This window comes from Spodoptera frugiperda, chromosome 15 (genome assembly GCF_023101765.2).
Source record: "Spodoptera frugiperda isolate SF20-4 chromosome 15, AGI-APGP_CSIRO_Sfru_2.0, whole genome shotgun sequence".
In the NCBI taxonomy this organism is placed as follows: domain Eukaryota; kingdom Metazoa; phylum Arthropoda; class Insecta; order Lepidoptera; family Noctuidae; genus Spodoptera; species Spodoptera frugiperda.
In genome coordinates, this window is record NC_064226.1 from 5,202,332 (window position 1) to 5,218,675 (window position 16,344).

The 16,344-nt window shown below is 40.2% G+C and overlaps 2 protein-coding genes across 2 annotated transcripts; both read right to left on the reverse strand.

The window, feature by feature from the left end:
- Positions 1-2,068: 2,068 nt before the first annotated feature.
- LOC118273173 (pancreatic triacylglycerol lipase-like) lies at positions 2,069-4,261 on the reverse strand. The gene is made up of 5 exons (XM_035590001.2): positions 4,100-4,261; positions 3,799-3,985; positions 2,969-3,363; positions 2,551-2,884; positions 2,069-2,197 (listed from the first exon to the last, which is right to left on the reverse strand). The coding sequence occupies exons 1-5, from the start codon at positions 4,134-4,136 to the stop codon at positions 2,152-2,154; spliced, it is 999 nt and encodes a 332-aa protein (XP_035445894.2). The 5' UTR covers positions 4,137-4,261; the 3' UTR covers positions 2,069-2,151.
- Positions 4,262-6,585: 2,324 nt separating this feature from the next.
- On the reverse strand, positions 6,586-15,511 carry LOC118273348 (pancreatic triacylglycerol lipase). Its single transcript, XM_050699079.1, has 6 exons — positions 15,397-15,511; positions 8,619-8,670; positions 8,383-8,528; positions 7,820-8,065; positions 7,279-7,618; positions 6,586-6,701 (listed from the first exon to the last, which is right to left on the reverse strand). Exons 1-6 carry the CDS (start codon positions 15,443-15,445, stop codon positions 6,644-6,646), a joined length of 891 nt encoding a protein of 296 aa, XP_050555036.1. The 5' UTR covers positions 15,446-15,511; the 3' UTR covers positions 6,586-6,643.
- Positions 15,512-16,344: the final 833 nt, after the last annotated feature.

Sequence of the window (16,344 nt, forward strand, 5' to 3'; positions counted from 1 at the left end):
AATATTTAAATTTTGATTTAGTCGTTGCTGAAATTTCATTATTACTGTTTTGTCTAAATTTATAACTAGATTATTATTTATTAGCCAATTAACAACCGAATCAATGTTAGAGTTAATATCTGCCTCCAGTGAATGTAAGTCGTCACTATTAAAAAGTAGGGTACTGTCATCTGCAAACATTGTCATGGGATATTTTGTTAACATCGGGAAATCATTAATGTAAATAATAAAAAACATAACCCTCCTTCTGGCGCAGTCGGGTAACAAAGTCGGGCCGAACACACTTCCCTGCGGTACTCCGTAAGATACCGTTCTCTGGTTAGACTTATAGGTAATTTCGTTATTTTTACAAATTCTATTAATAAATATTATTTGTTGTCTGTACAATTCGTACAGTTAATTCAGCATTCTTGCTGTTTTACACGGAAATACATGTAATTGAAAATAAGAATGAAAATACTTCTATTGGCAGTCCATTGTCTCTGCCTACCCCCATGGGAGAGAGGCGTGAAGTTATGTATGTACATATGTGTACTGTCTTATGGTGATCATCTGTAGAAGGGTCAATTCTGTACATTGAAAATATTGAAAAAATAAATAGCAGGGGGTGTTACTGGATCGATACCAAACCCAAATATGTGATAAAAAAAATTTTGTCTGTCTGTCTGTATGTTCAGGCAACACGTGAAATCTAACGGTTCGATTTCAATGAAACTTGGTATAATTATACCTTATTATCCTGGGCATAAAATGGGAATCTTTTTATCTTGGAAAAATACGTAGAAAAATATCTAAATATTTCAGTTTTATCCATAGACGTTGTTCTGTCGCGGCCCGCAGTGGATTCAGCGCCGTAATCTGTAGCGCTGAAAATCGGATTTGGCTTGAACCGTTTGCGGCACATGCGGGCTGCACGACGCCACGCCTCTCCGACTCCTATATAAGGACCATATAAGGACGGCGTTCCGCGCCACGCGATGCCCGATACGTCTCCTCGCAAATCTCCCGCGTTCGCCGTCGGATCATTCAGCAACAGCCGTTAGCTGAGCTGATTGTAAACTGAGACATGCGTGTTGCCATCTGACCAAGTCCGCTCATACTGTTGTGGTCCTTTCTTCTAAAGACCACTACAGAATACAACTTGTACGGTTCTCTCACATTATCCTCTATTATATTGTCTGGACTTTAAAAGAGACTATGACCTCTGAGTTTGTTTCGGCATTTCTTCTCAGAGTAGTCGGATAGGAAATGCCGGCCTCATCTAGCTATTTGAAATATTGACGTGTAAAAGTGTTATTTTATAACCCATTTACAGAAATAAATATCATTTATCATTTATTTAACCCGATGATCCCATCACCATCTTGCAGGATTATAAAATTATCTTTATTTGCCCTGGCTGGGGGCCTTAACTTCTGGTTAGTGGCCACCCTAGGGATAGTCCGGTTAAGTAGTCAACAGCCTTAGCGTGCTGAACTACGAGTAGTCCTCTCGGGATTTTTGATGAGAAAAAAAAACCTCGCGATGCATATAATTTCTGAATTTTGCAGTGTGCAGTGTGGCGAGCGGTCGTTCTTATTGGAATTAATATTGTATGCGAGTAATTTTAAGCCGTGCTTTTCAGCGCGACCTTTTTGATTACTGGATTTGATGTCATTTCTAAGAGTGTTCCAATCAGTTATTTGTAAATACTTTTGTAATGGTTAAACAAAATTGGTTTATTTAGGTTGGTATTTTATTTTCTTTTTGTTTATCTTTGGAAACATAGGTATAGTAATTAGGTTATAAGGTAAAGTAGGTTAGTTATTAAACTCATATTGAAAAAATACTTATTAATTAATAGAACACGAGCTCAACAGCAGTAGCTCAATAGAGGGATCATCTTAATTATTATGGGCCTAGCCGTATTTGGGTCCAATAGATATTTATAAAATGTCATTGTCAAAGTTACTCAAAATGGAGAAATAAAACATCCACGCGACGACCGGACGCGCGGACGGAGTCGCGGGCGGAAGCTAAAGGAAGCGGAAGCGAAAATAAATTTCAGGACAAATAAAAACGAGTAAAGTAAATTAAGTGCAATTTAATAATTTTAATTATTCAGATTCTTATTGAAAATTGTAATATCATTATTCTGGTAGACTTGATTGTTTAGAAAGGCCAAGCTGATCCAGTTCTGAGTGCGAAGAGACCATTTCTGCAAAGAAAGACAAAAAACAATTAAAATTGATATTCAGATTACAAGCCAGATACTGAAACTACACTAAAAATATTGTTTAATGGTAAAATACAAAATAAATCAGTCTTTAACTTTAGCAGCGAGTATACATTGTGAAGACCTCTCGCTTTGGAATATTTGGAGTAACATGGAAAACATGTGTTTATCTTCATTTATTAAAGGACTTTGTCTATCAGAGGCAACGTCATATGTATTATTAACATGAACCTCTTAGAATATTTTCAATGCCAACGTATAACTTAGGGACTAGTAAGTGTGTTAAAATAATTTGTTATAATAAGAGTTTAATGCTAAAATACTTTAAAACTTACCCGCGCTTGGATACCACGGAGTTACCCATGTGTAAGGAAGCTCCACTGCAGGTTCCAAGTTCAGCCTCCCAGATGTTGGGGCACTGTCTGCCGATCAAGTGGTTGTGGCGTACGGTGGAGGCGAACAGCTCAGTGGAACGGCCGTGGGAGCATGTGCTTGCCCAACAACCAGGCTGAGGGTTTTTACCACCATTGGGGTAGAAGTCAGCGTTAGCAACAGGGTTGAAGATACCAAGAAGGTGACCATCAGTGTGGATAGCCTCAACATATTGACCAGCGTTGCTGTTCAAAGCGTTGCCATTGTTACTCCAACCAGGGCCAGCGGGGTCCAAACCTATAACGAAAATGTAAATTGTATTAAATGATGATTTCAATGACGGATTAAATGATTATTAAAATGAAATATTAAATAACATACCAGTAATACGTGCAGCACGGCCACTAACTTGACGTCCAGCATTTCCGACTACGTGAGCACCCAAACTGAATCCTACGAAGTGAACTTGGTTCCAGTTACCACCGGCTGTGTTGATTAGCCAATTGACGAAGTTGCCGAGGTGCTGGCCTACACTGGGGACACCAGCGGCAGCAGTGTTGTAGGCGGAGTTAGCAAGAGCACGCCAGTCTACTACGATGACGTTGCAGTCCATTACAGCAAGGAAGGCAGATGTAATGAGTGGGTTCATGGCAGTATTTCCATTGTTGTTCCATCCGTGAACGATGACTTTCAAAGGCCGAGCACCGCTGTAATTGGAGCTCCAGATTGTGTTTGCATTGCCATTAACAATGACTTGAGCGTTGTTGGGGTTACTCCTGAAAGTTAATTTTAAAAGATTTAATTAGCAGTGAATCTCTACCATAAACAGAACCCTATGGTCTGGTATTATAAAAATGTGAATGAAATACATACTACAATGTTGTATTATAAAATGTAGGTATGTTATACTAAAGATTTCGTAACGATAATAAACATTATAGTACCAGAGTACACAACAATCATCTTTCTTAGATACTTTAGTCTTTGACTGCCGGCTGAAACCTTTTAACGGCAAACCCTCCGCTAGGGTTGCGTCGGTCAACATTTACCGCGTTAGCAGTGAACGTATTTTTATGAAGTGAGAGTATTTTTTTCAGTATAAAACAAAAAAACAAACTTAAAGCTATCGATGAAGCAGGAAAATTATTTTATGGACTTATGAAATTTACCTGATGATATGTCTCTAGGCTGATGATGATGATGAAATTTACCTGGTGAAAAGCCAGTATGCGTTGTTGGCTCCGTTCCTAGAGTTCAGCAGCGCTTCATCGACTGGCTCGTGGAGGTCGACCAGAACAGGTTTTCCTTCACCATCAGGCATCCAGATGTAGCGGCTCTCTCCCTCCACATAGTGACTGTTGTCTCCTGGGACGGTGGGCAGGGCGTGGCTGGCGCACACTAGAATTTAAATGATTACCATAATATTTTGTTGGCTGGTGATAAAAGAATCAAGCTGTATAATTCCTTCCTCCTTCCAGAATGTAATATAAAAATTAAAAGGTAAGTACTAACACGCCACCAAAGCTGCTAATACAACCAAAAGCTTCATGTTCACGAGACCAATGGTAACTGCACATAAGTTGTCGATACATATTCGTTTTTATAAAATGCGTTATCTAATTGATTGTTTCAATCAGGATTAATTATTATTAATCTATTGATTCAGTAAACAGATTTTTATTACAGATATCTACGATTGAAAAGTAAATTACCGTTTGTTTACATTACTTACACGTAAAATTTTAGTTCGTGAATTATCCAACGCCGGATTATAATATTGTATGGTCATCGAGATTAAAAGTTTGTACCAAAATCAAGATCGACCTGCATTCAGGAAAGGATGTCAAAGTCAAAGTCAAAGTTTTTATCACCTTACACATTGGTTTATTCGGTCTTCGCAGCCAAGCTTTAGCATAGTTGAGTTTTCGGTAATTGATTAAATATCACCTTTTAATTGGTTTAAAAACGTGCTTAGAATAATATAAAACAGATATTTAAAATATGATAGTTTGTATCACCCAAAACGAATATAATTAGGTATAGCTGGCATTTGTTAATACAAATACAGTTAATTATCATATATGTAACATTATAATAAAATGCTACATACTTTATGATAATTACTAGCTTTCCGCCCGCGGCTTCGCCCACGTGTAATTCGGTTATATATAGCGTTTTTTAATGACCTCGACAGGGCTTTTTCTTCCACAGGCTGAAATCTTCTCCCGCTCTGGGTGGAACGGAAGGGAATGTCAGACTTTTACTGACTAAAACCCACCTCGTTCCTTCAGTTGCCCTTTGCGTTCCGGGGCCACGGTATCTCGTTAGAACTTTCCCGCAGCCCCGGCTCAGTTTATCCCGTTTTCCCCCCTTGGGGGTTGACATTTCAAAAATCCCTTCTTAGTGCTCACTTATGTTACTAAAGGAACCTCTGTTCAAAATCTCAGACTCCTATACCGAGCGGTTTCGGCTGTGCGTTAATAAATCAGTCACCCAATCGCACCCCTAAATCACGATTGGAGGGTAGTTTGAAAAAACTTATAATGTCAAACATATTTACTTGCCTATGTACGTGTTCATGCCAAGTTTCAAGTTTATAAACCCAAGGAATAAGATTTTTCATAGAAACGTTTTTACCCTTTTCCCCCCCTTGGGGGTTGAATTTCCAAAAATCCTTTCTTAGTGCTCCCCTACATATCCCAAGGAACCTACATTCCAACTTTCAGCTGTCTACGACCAGTAGTTTCGACTGTGCGTTGTCTGTCAGTCACTCAGTAACGGAAGAGTTAATAAGAGATACCGTAAGACAATGGAAACTAGAACGACGAAACTATGACCCCATGTTATGCGATGTAATTATAAACATGTTACGTAATAATATTTATTTTCATGATAACAAATATTTTATCTGCAAAGAAATTCTAGACAATGTTCAATGTTTTTGTGTTTGAGAAATTTCATTAATGTTATTGCAAGGAGAATGAAGCTTTTATGCGCTTCTCCTAGCGGCTTCACCCAAATTCGTGTGGGATAATAAGTAGCCTAGTGTATTCCAGACCATAATCTACCCTTGTTTCAAATTTCATTTCGATCCCTTCAGCTTTTCTTTTATCTGTTTTGTGCCTTCATCCATTTGACGCGAAGGAGTAAAAAACAATTACATACAGACTTTCGCATTTATAAGTAATATTAGTAGGGTGTCGGTAAATCTTTACCTTTACCTTTTAGGAATTAAAGGGGTGATAATGTTATAATAATATCAAATCCTTAATTAATTTAATTAAATCATTTTTGGCTTTAGTGTCTTTCTAATAGCACCCCTACTATTTTTTTTTTTTAATTTCAATGTGCAGAATTAACACTTACACAGACAGTTTTATTATATGTATAGATATAAGCTATTTTAGAATAATATTGCATAATATTTGCAAAATATCTACAAAAGTTAATTCGATTTCATTAATTATTGAGATTAAGCACGATTGGTAAGATATTTTACCAATTACATATAATTGATTACCTAGTGACGTTTTAATATCAGCCATTGATCTAAATGCCACAATCATACATTCTTCAAAATATCTAGGTACATTTTGGGTAAAAGTTGTAATAAATCTGTATTATTTCGTACCATTAAGTCAAGTTGCTTTTGACCAGGGTCTTAGTTTAGTCTGGGGCCTTAGTTGTCTGCTATTACAATTGTGTCTATTGTAATAGCAGACTACTAAGGCCCCAGTTGCCATGCTCTGAGCACAATTCCAGATTATACATGTTTAGTAAGACTGCAGAGCAACACTGTTACATTAAAACGAATCACAATCATTGTATTTGTTTATTTCGGTAGCTGTATGCATTGTTATGTTACAATCTAGGTCTCAGCCATGTTTTGTTAATACTATGTATATTTGTTTGTAATGTGTGTTGTGCATCGCAATAATACATATTTATTCACGGTTTGTGGTACACTTATATACATGTTATTAAATAATAAATAGACGGGAGGCTTAGATACTTTATTGATTTAGTTGTCAGGTAAAACTCGGAATAAATAAATCTTTAGCCCTGAGCAAATGGAGGCTCGCGGTTAGTCTGGAACGTATAGATACCGGATACACTGAAAAGTAAGAAATATCTTGTTAGTATTAGTTGTTACAGTACTTATTCTAGAATAGCTTTTTCCAACGGCTTCGGATAAAGTGTCTTATGTTCCAGACCAGAATCTACCCCTGTTTCAAATTTAACTCGGTCCGTTTAGCCATTTTGACGCGATTAAGTAACAAACACACAAAAACGCAAACTGATAAACACACAAATTCACAAACATTTTATAACAAGTTTATAAAATAGTAAGATCCCGCCGTTACATTCCACGCTACGCGTTTTTTTTTATAACTTTAATCCCAGAAGGGGTAGGCAGAGGTGCACATTATGGCACATGATGCCAATGTACACCTACATTGGCATTATGTGGGTATAGGTGGTGACATTTCCAGACTCCGTGCTGCCACTGAGAAATTTTCGAAAAACCGAAAAAAGCCCAATAATACTTCGCCCGACCCGGGAATCGAACCCGAGACCCCTTGCCCGGCAACCACTCGGCCAACGAGGCAGTCACGCTACGCGTTCTACAGTTATACATAGAAGATGTATAAATGGTCTTAACTGAGTAGGTAATATTAAAATATCCTCACCCGGACTTATCTGCGAGACCACCGAAGACTACTCCCTTATCCCCTGAGCATGTTTGACCAACGGCTTCCTCGTAACTGTCACAAGCTGTAGCAACAAATTGGCTACCACCCGCGGCTAGAGACTCAGCATAGAAGACGTAACCCATATTTTGGGAGCAACTGACATCAGTAGCGCAATTAGGTTGATTGGCACCACCGTTGGGGTAAAAGTCAATTTTTCCCAAGGGGTAGTCGTAGCCGAGGCTACCAGCGGTAACGTGGAGAACCTCTGTTACTAAAGCTTTGTCGGCGCTCAATTTGTGAGGGTGGTGAGTCCAGCCAACCAAGGAAGGATCGATAGCTGTAAAGAGAAAATCATTTAATTATATACTATCATAATGCATTTATTGATAGTACCTACTGCTAAGACTGGATATGCCACTACATCGAGTGGTCACACCTCTCACTGCAAAGTAAGGCTTGGTTCCAGTGGCCGCCATAATTTTATTCGATTATGTACAACTAAACTAAGAAAACAAAATGTACAAGAACATGAACTTACCAACAATATGACCAATGTTACCGGTACTGACGAACGAAGCGGCAATACCGGCAATATGTGCACCGAGACCAATACCCACAATACGATAGTTTTCTGGACCGTAGGCGGCGATGTTGATTAACAGGTTGATGAAGGATGCGATGCGCTCTCCGCACTGCACAGCGTTAGCGAGACCCTGTGAGTACATGCCAGAGCCGGCACTCCAGTCGACAGCGATCAAGTTGACATCTTGAGCCACTAAGTGTGCTAACAAAAACAAAAACAACAACACAGTTTTAATATCCTTACTATCTATATTTCTTAGGTAGGAAATAATCCTATAAATGTTAATATAGTAGTAAGTAGCAATTAAACAACAGATAATCTCAATTTAATTTACTTTACAGACCGATCTTAATCCACAGTCTGTGTTTTTGTTTTTGATAGAAACTCCGCACAACTAATATTAAAAATAGACCTCTTTGGCTGAAAGTCTTTAAAAAAAATGTTACGTATCTACATAGATTTTGTGGTGGTAGGTAGAAATAACTTAGGTATATAATCTAATGTAATAAATTAATTACCAGAGACAACATAGGCATTGAAGTTTCCTGTAGCGGCATCGCCACTGTTATGGATAGTTATTACAGTGGGGCGGAAGGGAGAGAATGAGGACTGCATGACGGAGTTCGCAGTGGGCAGCAGAGGCTCGCTCACAGACGGGCTCCCTCTAAACAAGAACAAAAACCATTAGTGTTTTATTTTCTTTCTTAGAAGTTTGTAACTCGCTTTTACTTTCATTTAATTTTTTCATACAAACCTGTGGAACATGTGGAATATAACATCCATCTCACCCAGGCCATATCCAGAGGCTGAAACAATAAAATTAAACTGAGTAATTGGTACAACTGTCACGCGCCTCGGGCTGGAATTGCTGAATTGGACGAAAATAGTTTTTTTCTAAGTAAAATTCATAGCTTGGAAGCTAAAAACATCTAAAGCCAATATTCTTACGAATGGTCTCTCTCCGATATATTATGCAACATCGATGGATTATGAGACTAAGGGAACAAAGAGACCTCCACACTTCTGTAATGTACTTGGTTCGTGTCAATAATATTGAAACCGGTTAGGGAATCTTCCATTATAGTACTTGTATCGAGGAAATTTGATACTGGATCTAAGTTACTTGACATAGTTACAAGAGAGAAAAGTGCATAATGAATAAGTGTTCATGTCCTATCATAAATTATGAAATATATAGGTATTACAACGAGGCGGTAGCTAATCAAAGAATAACTTTAATTGATAGTAGCAAATACAGGAGTGGATTTCTCTGTAAAGATTACATTGTATTGTAATGAGTTAAGTGCTCTGATAAGATTGCAAATAATATATAACTACTACAAAATAATAGAAGTAAATACAATAAAATGTGATTTTTTATGTTAGTAAAAGGTGTGATGTTTTCTAATGGGAAAAGGGATTATTCTTCGACCAGGTGCGGTCTTCGGGCTTGATGGGATACTATCCAACATGGTACCAACTTTGGGAAGTTGTATGTATCAGAAAAAATAGATTCTTTGTTAAAATTGCTTTTTTGCCTAACGATTTGTGATTAAAATAAAATAAAATAATAGTTAACATTTGTAAGTACGAAAAAGTTAGAAATTTATATTAATAATATAGGTAATAATAAGTATTATCATATTGTAATCATAATTGCAGCTCGCCGAAATTTAATCACAGGAAGGTTTTACATTAATATAGGATTACTGTAAATAATCCACATAAATGATTACGAGATTATAAGTCCGAAAAATAAAAATAAGTGTTGTCACGATTCCTGTAAGTAGGTAACATTGACATGATCTTGTTGACTTGCAACAACAGAACATTCTCGATTTATTTCAACACATTTCTGATCTTAGCTCCACACCAGCTCCGTCCCTCTTGCACTGCTCAGTGATCGACCATTGTGACTCAATTGTAATACCAGACTAAGGCCCCTGAATTGCCCCCTCTGTCGTGGATGTGAATACTAACATACAAATTCACATACATCATGTATAAAAACACGGAGCTAACTCCGTAAACTGCGCTGCAGAAAAAATCAGACAATATTTTTAAAATTATAACTATCATTTTTAATTTCTATTTAATTTGTTTATAACTACTTGATGTTATAAAGGCACTTATCGGTATACCACACATCATGAAGCATTAAAAAATATCTTATCTATTAATTTCGCGTTCACTACACGAAATTAAGATTTTAAATTTTATAAATTGATTATTACCATGTGAGATAATTACGTTTCCGATTAAAGGTAACAAAAAACGCACCGCACACATGAGAAAATCCTAGTGTGGAGCAACTTTGATGTTTGAAATAAAATTTTAAATAACTACTTTTAATGTTATTTAAAAAAATAGAATATGTAGTCATGCCTAGAAATAGATAAATAAGAGTGACTTAGAAGTAAGGAATGATGATCACTTTAGTAAAAAACATCCTGAGGGTTGAAATTACTTAACCTCTAGTACAACAATGGCATTTGTGATTACTAAACCATTTGTTTATAATTCCTATCTACTGATACAGGTAAATAAGTAGATATGTCTACTGTAGGTGGCGTAATCTCAATCAATCAATTTGTGATTTTGTCACACAGTTGCTATTGTGGCGACCTATTATTATTAAACTCTTTGGAGTTGCGACTCCTGTCAATTGACTTGATTTATTAAAAGAAAATAAAAAGTGACAGGTGTCGAGAGTCGCACGTAGGCCATCGGAGAGTTGCGTTTGTGTTAGACTTCTACTTACTCGTATTTAATTAAAGAGTTTTACTCCGATTCAATTTCGTCGCGCTTTTATATATGTTTTCCTAACTATCGTTTTCATCTATCCGTTCTCATCTAATATTTCACTCCTTCTGTAAACTATACTTGTGTTGTGCTGAACTCTTGTGACTTCTGTATATAAAAATAAATTATATATTTCTACCGTGAGAGACTTTTAATATCTATCTTCTAATTCTTCAATCTTCACAATCCACAACCTACATTGGTGACTCCGAAAGAACACGATGACTGAGAAAAAAGGTCACGCGACGCAAGATGGCGGCGCGCTTGCAGCAGAAAATTTTCGTGTCGGAGTACGCGTACCTCCTTTCAATCCCGAGAAGCCTGGTCTATGGTTCCACCAGATGGAGGCCCAGTTCGTCCTGGCTAATATCAAGGTGGACGAAACAAAATTCTTCTACATAATCGGGCACCTAGACCCACAATATGCAGACGAAGTAGAAGACATAATCGCCAACCCTCCAGCGACCGAAAAATACACCAAGCTTAAAAGTGAGCTCATCAACAGACTTTCGGCGTCGCGGGAGAAGAAGGTGATGCAGCTTCTCATGCACGAGGAGTTAGGCGACAGGAAGCCGTCGCAGTTCTACCGGCACCTCCTCCACCTGGCTGGTCCAGGTGTTCCAGAGGAGTTCCTGAGGACCATCTGGACGAGCCGTCTCCCCGCTGGCACTCAAGCCATTGTGGCGTCGCAGTCGAAGAGAGATCTGGCTGAGCTGGCTGAGTTGGCGGACCGGATTCATGACGTCGTCGGCACACAGGTGGCGTCTACGGCAACCATCACTACAACTGCAACCTCTCCAAGCCCTTCAGGTAACAGCGCGCAATCCGAGATTGCTGCGCTGACAAAACAAGTGGCAATGTTAGCGGAAAGAGTCGAACGATTGTCCCGGCCAAGAGGAAGATCCAGTAGTCGTACGCGTCACCGTTCCAACACCAGATCGGCTTCCAGCTACAAAATGTCCCCGCTCTGCTGGTACCATCAAAACTTTGGGGAGCGAGCGAGGAAATGCGTGAAGCCGTGCGACTATCCCAATTCGGGAAATGTGCGGGGCAATCAGTAATGGCGACCGATGATTGTCCAAGTGCTGGTCGCTTATTCGTTACCGATCAAAGGTCCAAGGTGCAGTTTTTGGTCGACACTGGCAGCGACCTCTGTGTCTACCCCCGATCGGCGATTTCACGACCATTACAGAAGACTGATTACCAGTTATGTGCCGCTAACGGAACGCCGATACAAACATACGGCTTTATTAACATAACGCTCAATTTAGGTTTGCGCCGTGACTTTGTCTGGCGATTTATTGTTGCTGACGTAACAAAGGCGATAATAGGCGTGGATTTTTTATGTTTTTATAATTTAGCTGTCGATTGCAGGAACCAACGCCTCATCGACAACTATACTACACTCTCCACCCCGGCTTTGCCTGCGCGTCGCTCTGATGACGTGTCGTCGGTTAAAGTAAGTCTTGGTGATTCCGCATACACACACATACTACGGGAATTTCCCGACATCACTCGTCCACCTGGCATACACCGCACACCCAAGCACCAGACAGTACATCACATCCGCACTACTCCTGGACCACCAGTAGCCTGTTCACCCCGCAGACTGGCCCCTGACAAACTAAAAATCGCCAGGGATGAATTTGACGCCATGCTCAAGTGTGGAACTTGTCGTCCGTCAGAATCGTCCTGGTCTTCACCCCTTCATCTAGCACCTAAGAAAAACGACGGTTGGCGCCCCTGCGGCGATTATAGGATGCTGAACGCACGGACCATCGCAGACCAGTACCCTATCCGACATATTCATGACTTCGCTCACAGCCTGTCTGGCTGTACTGTCTTTTCACAAATTGACCTGGTGAAAGCGTACAACCAGATTCCAGTCCATCCAGACGACATCCCGAAGACTGCGATCACAACGCCGTTCGGTCTTTTCGAATTTCCGTACATGACTTTCGGACTTCGAAATGCCGCACAGACGTTTCAGCGCTTCGTGGATGAAATGCTCAGGGGTCTGGACTTTACGTACGCATATTTGGATGACTTCCTGGTCTTCTCAAAAGATCATAAGACCCACGAAGTTCACCTGCGTCAGCTTTTCACCAGGCTCAAGGAGTACGGTATGGTCATCAACAGCTCAAAGTGTGTCTTCGGTGTGTCGGAGGTAAACTTTTTAGGCTATCATATTTCAGCCAAGGGTACCAAGCCCCTGCCTTCCAAGGTCGAAGCCGTGCAAAACTTTCCCGCTCCTAAGACCGTAAGAGAGCTGCGGAGATTCCTTGGGATGCTCAATTTTTACCGTAGGTTCATTCCTGAGGCAGCTACTCATCAAGCACCCCTGAACGCTCTTCTTACTGGCTCAGTAAAGGGTTCACACCCTGTGAATTTTACACCAGCTGAAGATACAGCTTTTCAGAACTGCAAGAACAGCCTGTGTCAAGCAGCATTACTGGCCCATCCCGACTGCAACGCAAAGATGGCGTTGGTCACGGATGCGTCAGACAAAGCTATCGGAGCAGTCCTGCAGCAGCTGAACGAGGGAGCATGGGAGCCACTCGCATTCTTCTCACGCAAGTTGACTCCAGCACAGGTAAAGTACTCTCCTTACGATCGAGAGTTGCTCGCCATTTACGAGAGTGTCAAGTATTTTAGACATATGTTAGAGGCTCGTCATTTCGTCATTTACACTGACCACAAGCCTATCACATATGCCTACCACTCTCGTAAAGAAAACAGTTCCCCTCGGCAGTCACGTCACCTGGACTTTATTGCCCAGTTTACAACGGACATCCGGCACATTTCAGGGAAGAATAATGTCGTGGCGGACACCCTTTCACGCGTGGAGGAGATTGCTCAACCTGTGCACGCCGAGAGGATCGCCGCTGCTCAACTTGAGGACCCTGAACTGAAGCAACTCCTAGCTGGTGAGACTTCCTTACGCCTGCAGCAAGTTAAGATTCCAGGTGCAACTTGCCAACTATACTGCGACGTCAGCACCTCAACGCCGAGACCTTTTGTGCCCAAGGAATTGCGCAGGTCAGTCTTTACAAGCCTGCACTCCTTGAGTCACCCAGGTTCCAAGGCATCTGCAAGGCTGGTCGCAGACCGCTACGTTTGGCCTGGAGTTAAGAAGGACTGTCGCGAGTGGGTTCGTTCCTGCTTGGAATGTCAACGTGCGAAAATCACACGTCACATCTCTGCTCCAATAGGCAACTTCAAACTACCTTCATCAAGGTTTGCCTTCATCCACATTGACCTCGTAGGTCCATTGCCTCTGTGTCAAGGGTACCGATACTGTCTCACCGCCGTCGATCGCTTTACGCGATGGCCTGAGGCAATACCGATAGCAGACATAACTGCTGAAACAGTGGCAAAGGCTCTACTGAGTGGGTGGATAGCCCGTTTCGGCTGCCCATCCGATATCGTAACCGATAGAGGTAGGCAGTTCGAATCAGAGCTCTTTAAATGTTTGTCTGGTATTGCTGGGTTCCGACACCGCAAAACCACAGCCTACCATCCAGCCTGTAATGGATTGGTGGAGAGATTCCACCGTCAACTCAAGGCTGCTATAACCTGCCACGCCAGTGTCAGTTGGGTGGAATCTCTTCCACTAGTCTTACTAGGCGTTCGCAGCGCTTATAAAGAAGACGCACAAGCCTCTGTCGCCGAACTTGTCTACGGTCAACCACTGCGCCTTCCAGGCGAATTTTTTGACCCGCAGACGGATGAGACTGTCGACACAGCAGACTATTTGTCCAGGCTCAGGAGTTTGGTTCGGCAACTGCGACCATCACCAGCTGCCAGACACAACAAAAGCAAGTTTTTTATATTTAAAAACCTACCAACCTCATCACACGTTTTCCTTAGGGACTGCACTGCTGGTGGTTTCAAACCGGCATACTCTGGTCCACACAAGGTCATCGAGCGAGGGGACAAGGTGTACAAGATCGTGGTAAACGGTAAACAGGTTACAGTATCGATAGACCGCCTTAAGCCGGCCTCCATACTGCGTGACCCAGACACCCCATACACACCACCTACCACAATCATTCATCACAATACATTTCGAACATCTTCCAACAAAAACACGGATAACCGGAACTTGCCTGATCCTGGCGATGGCGTCGTCAAAGCGACGCGGTCAGGCCGCCGCGTTAAATTTCCCGACTATTACCGCCCTTGACGGTCTCTGGAAGGGGGTGATGTGGCGACCTATTATTATTAAACTCTTTGGAGTTGCGACTCCTGTCAATTGACTTGATTTAATGAAAGAAAAAAAAAAGTGACAGGTGTCGAGAGTCGCACGTAGGCCATCGGAGAGTTGCGTTTGTGTTAGACTTCTACTTACTCGTATTTAATTAAAGAGTTTTACTCCGATTCAATTTCGTCGCGCTTTTATATATGTTTTCCTAACTATCGTTTTCATCTATCCGTTCTCATCTAATATTTCACTCCTTCTGTAAACTATACTTGTGTTGTGCTGAACTCTTGTGACTTCTGTATATAAAAATAAATTATATATTTCTACCATGAGAGACTTTTAATATCTATATTCTAATTCTTCAATCTTCACAATCCACAACCTACACTATCTTATAAATCCTCTTAATTAAATACTAACAAATAATTTTATAAACTTCATACTATACGGGGATTTTATACGTAAACTAAACTTGCCTCGCTACTGTATTATACATAGAAAGTTAAAATAAACACGAGCTTCGTACCTGCAACAGCAGCGCACAGGACAATTAAACACTTCACAAGCGCGGCCATTTTGTCAAAACTAATTCAGTAAAAGTAACCAACGGATATATATTTATAGCATTTATCTTAGATTACAAAATAGGTAATCCCGTCAAAGATAATTATTAAACTTGGTCAATAAAACTAAAAACCTCTTGATAACAAATTATACCGTTCAAAATGTTGGTTGTTCATCGCTAAAAGTATCACGGAACTGTTTGATACAAAGCTATCTGATTTTATCAGATAATTGAATTCATGTAATTTATAAAGCCAATATTTTAATTTGAGATTTTTATTACAAATAACTAGTATTTATTTGTTTTCCTTAATGCTTACAGGATGTGGTAAATTATATTTCATTTGTCGCCATACGTTATGGAAGTAAGTAGGTATTATATTTTGTCATACACGCTACATAGTGGAAATAATTCTCCTTGTTCTATCCCTTCTTGAACTGCTTAATCTAGACACACGGCAGTGTGTCCGCCAAGTTCGAGCAAAAAAACCGACACACCGGCCGTGGGTTATATTACACGAACCATTTCGGGCCAAGTTCGACCCACCTATAACTCAAAATCAATTTTATCTACGCATATGAAATTTCTAGTATCTGTTGAGATCTACTTACTTATCTAAAATACAAAATTTCATTAATGTACCTATTGTAGGTCTTGAGATATTGACGTCAGAAAATCGCTATTTTTACTATACACTCACTGACTGACTCACTCATCAAAAACCTAGACCACTTCCAATGGTCGTATTGACTTGAAATTTGGCATGGAGGTAGGTCTTTAGGTCAAAGTGAAGGAAAAAATCTGAAAATGGCCAAGTGTGAGTCGGTTTTAAAAATAATGAAGGTGTAAATTCATACCCCTAAGGAACTAAAACAAAAAAATATATCTATATCTTCCAATGGTCGTACC

Bases quoted from the DNA above. Each gene is read 5' to 3' on its own strand.
- LOC118273173 (XM_035590001.2), bottom strand. From the start codon at position 4,136: ATGAAGCTTTTGGTTGTATTAGCAGCTTTGGTGGCGT. The intron at 3,986-4,099 runs GTTAGTACTTAC...TTTAAATTCTAG, and splicing joins ATTAGCAGCTTTGGTGGCGT to TGTGCGCCAGCCACGCCCTG. The intron at 2,198-2,550 runs GTAAGTTTTAAA...CTTTCTTTGCAG, and splicing joins TCCGTGGTATCCAAGCGCGG to AAATGGTCTCTTCGCACTCA.
- LOC118273348 (XM_050699079.1), bottom strand. From the start codon at position 15,445: ATGGCCGCGCTTGTGAAGTGTTTAATTGTCCTGTGCGCTGCTGTTGCA. The intron at 8,671-15,396 runs GTACGAAGCTCG...TTATTGTTTCAG, and splicing joins CCTGTGCGCTGCTGTTGCAG to CCTCTGGATATGGCCTGGGT. The intron at 8,529-8,618 runs GTTTGTATGAAA...GTTCTTGTTTAG, and splicing joins ATATTCCACATGTTCCACAG to AGGGAGCCCGTCTGTGAGCG.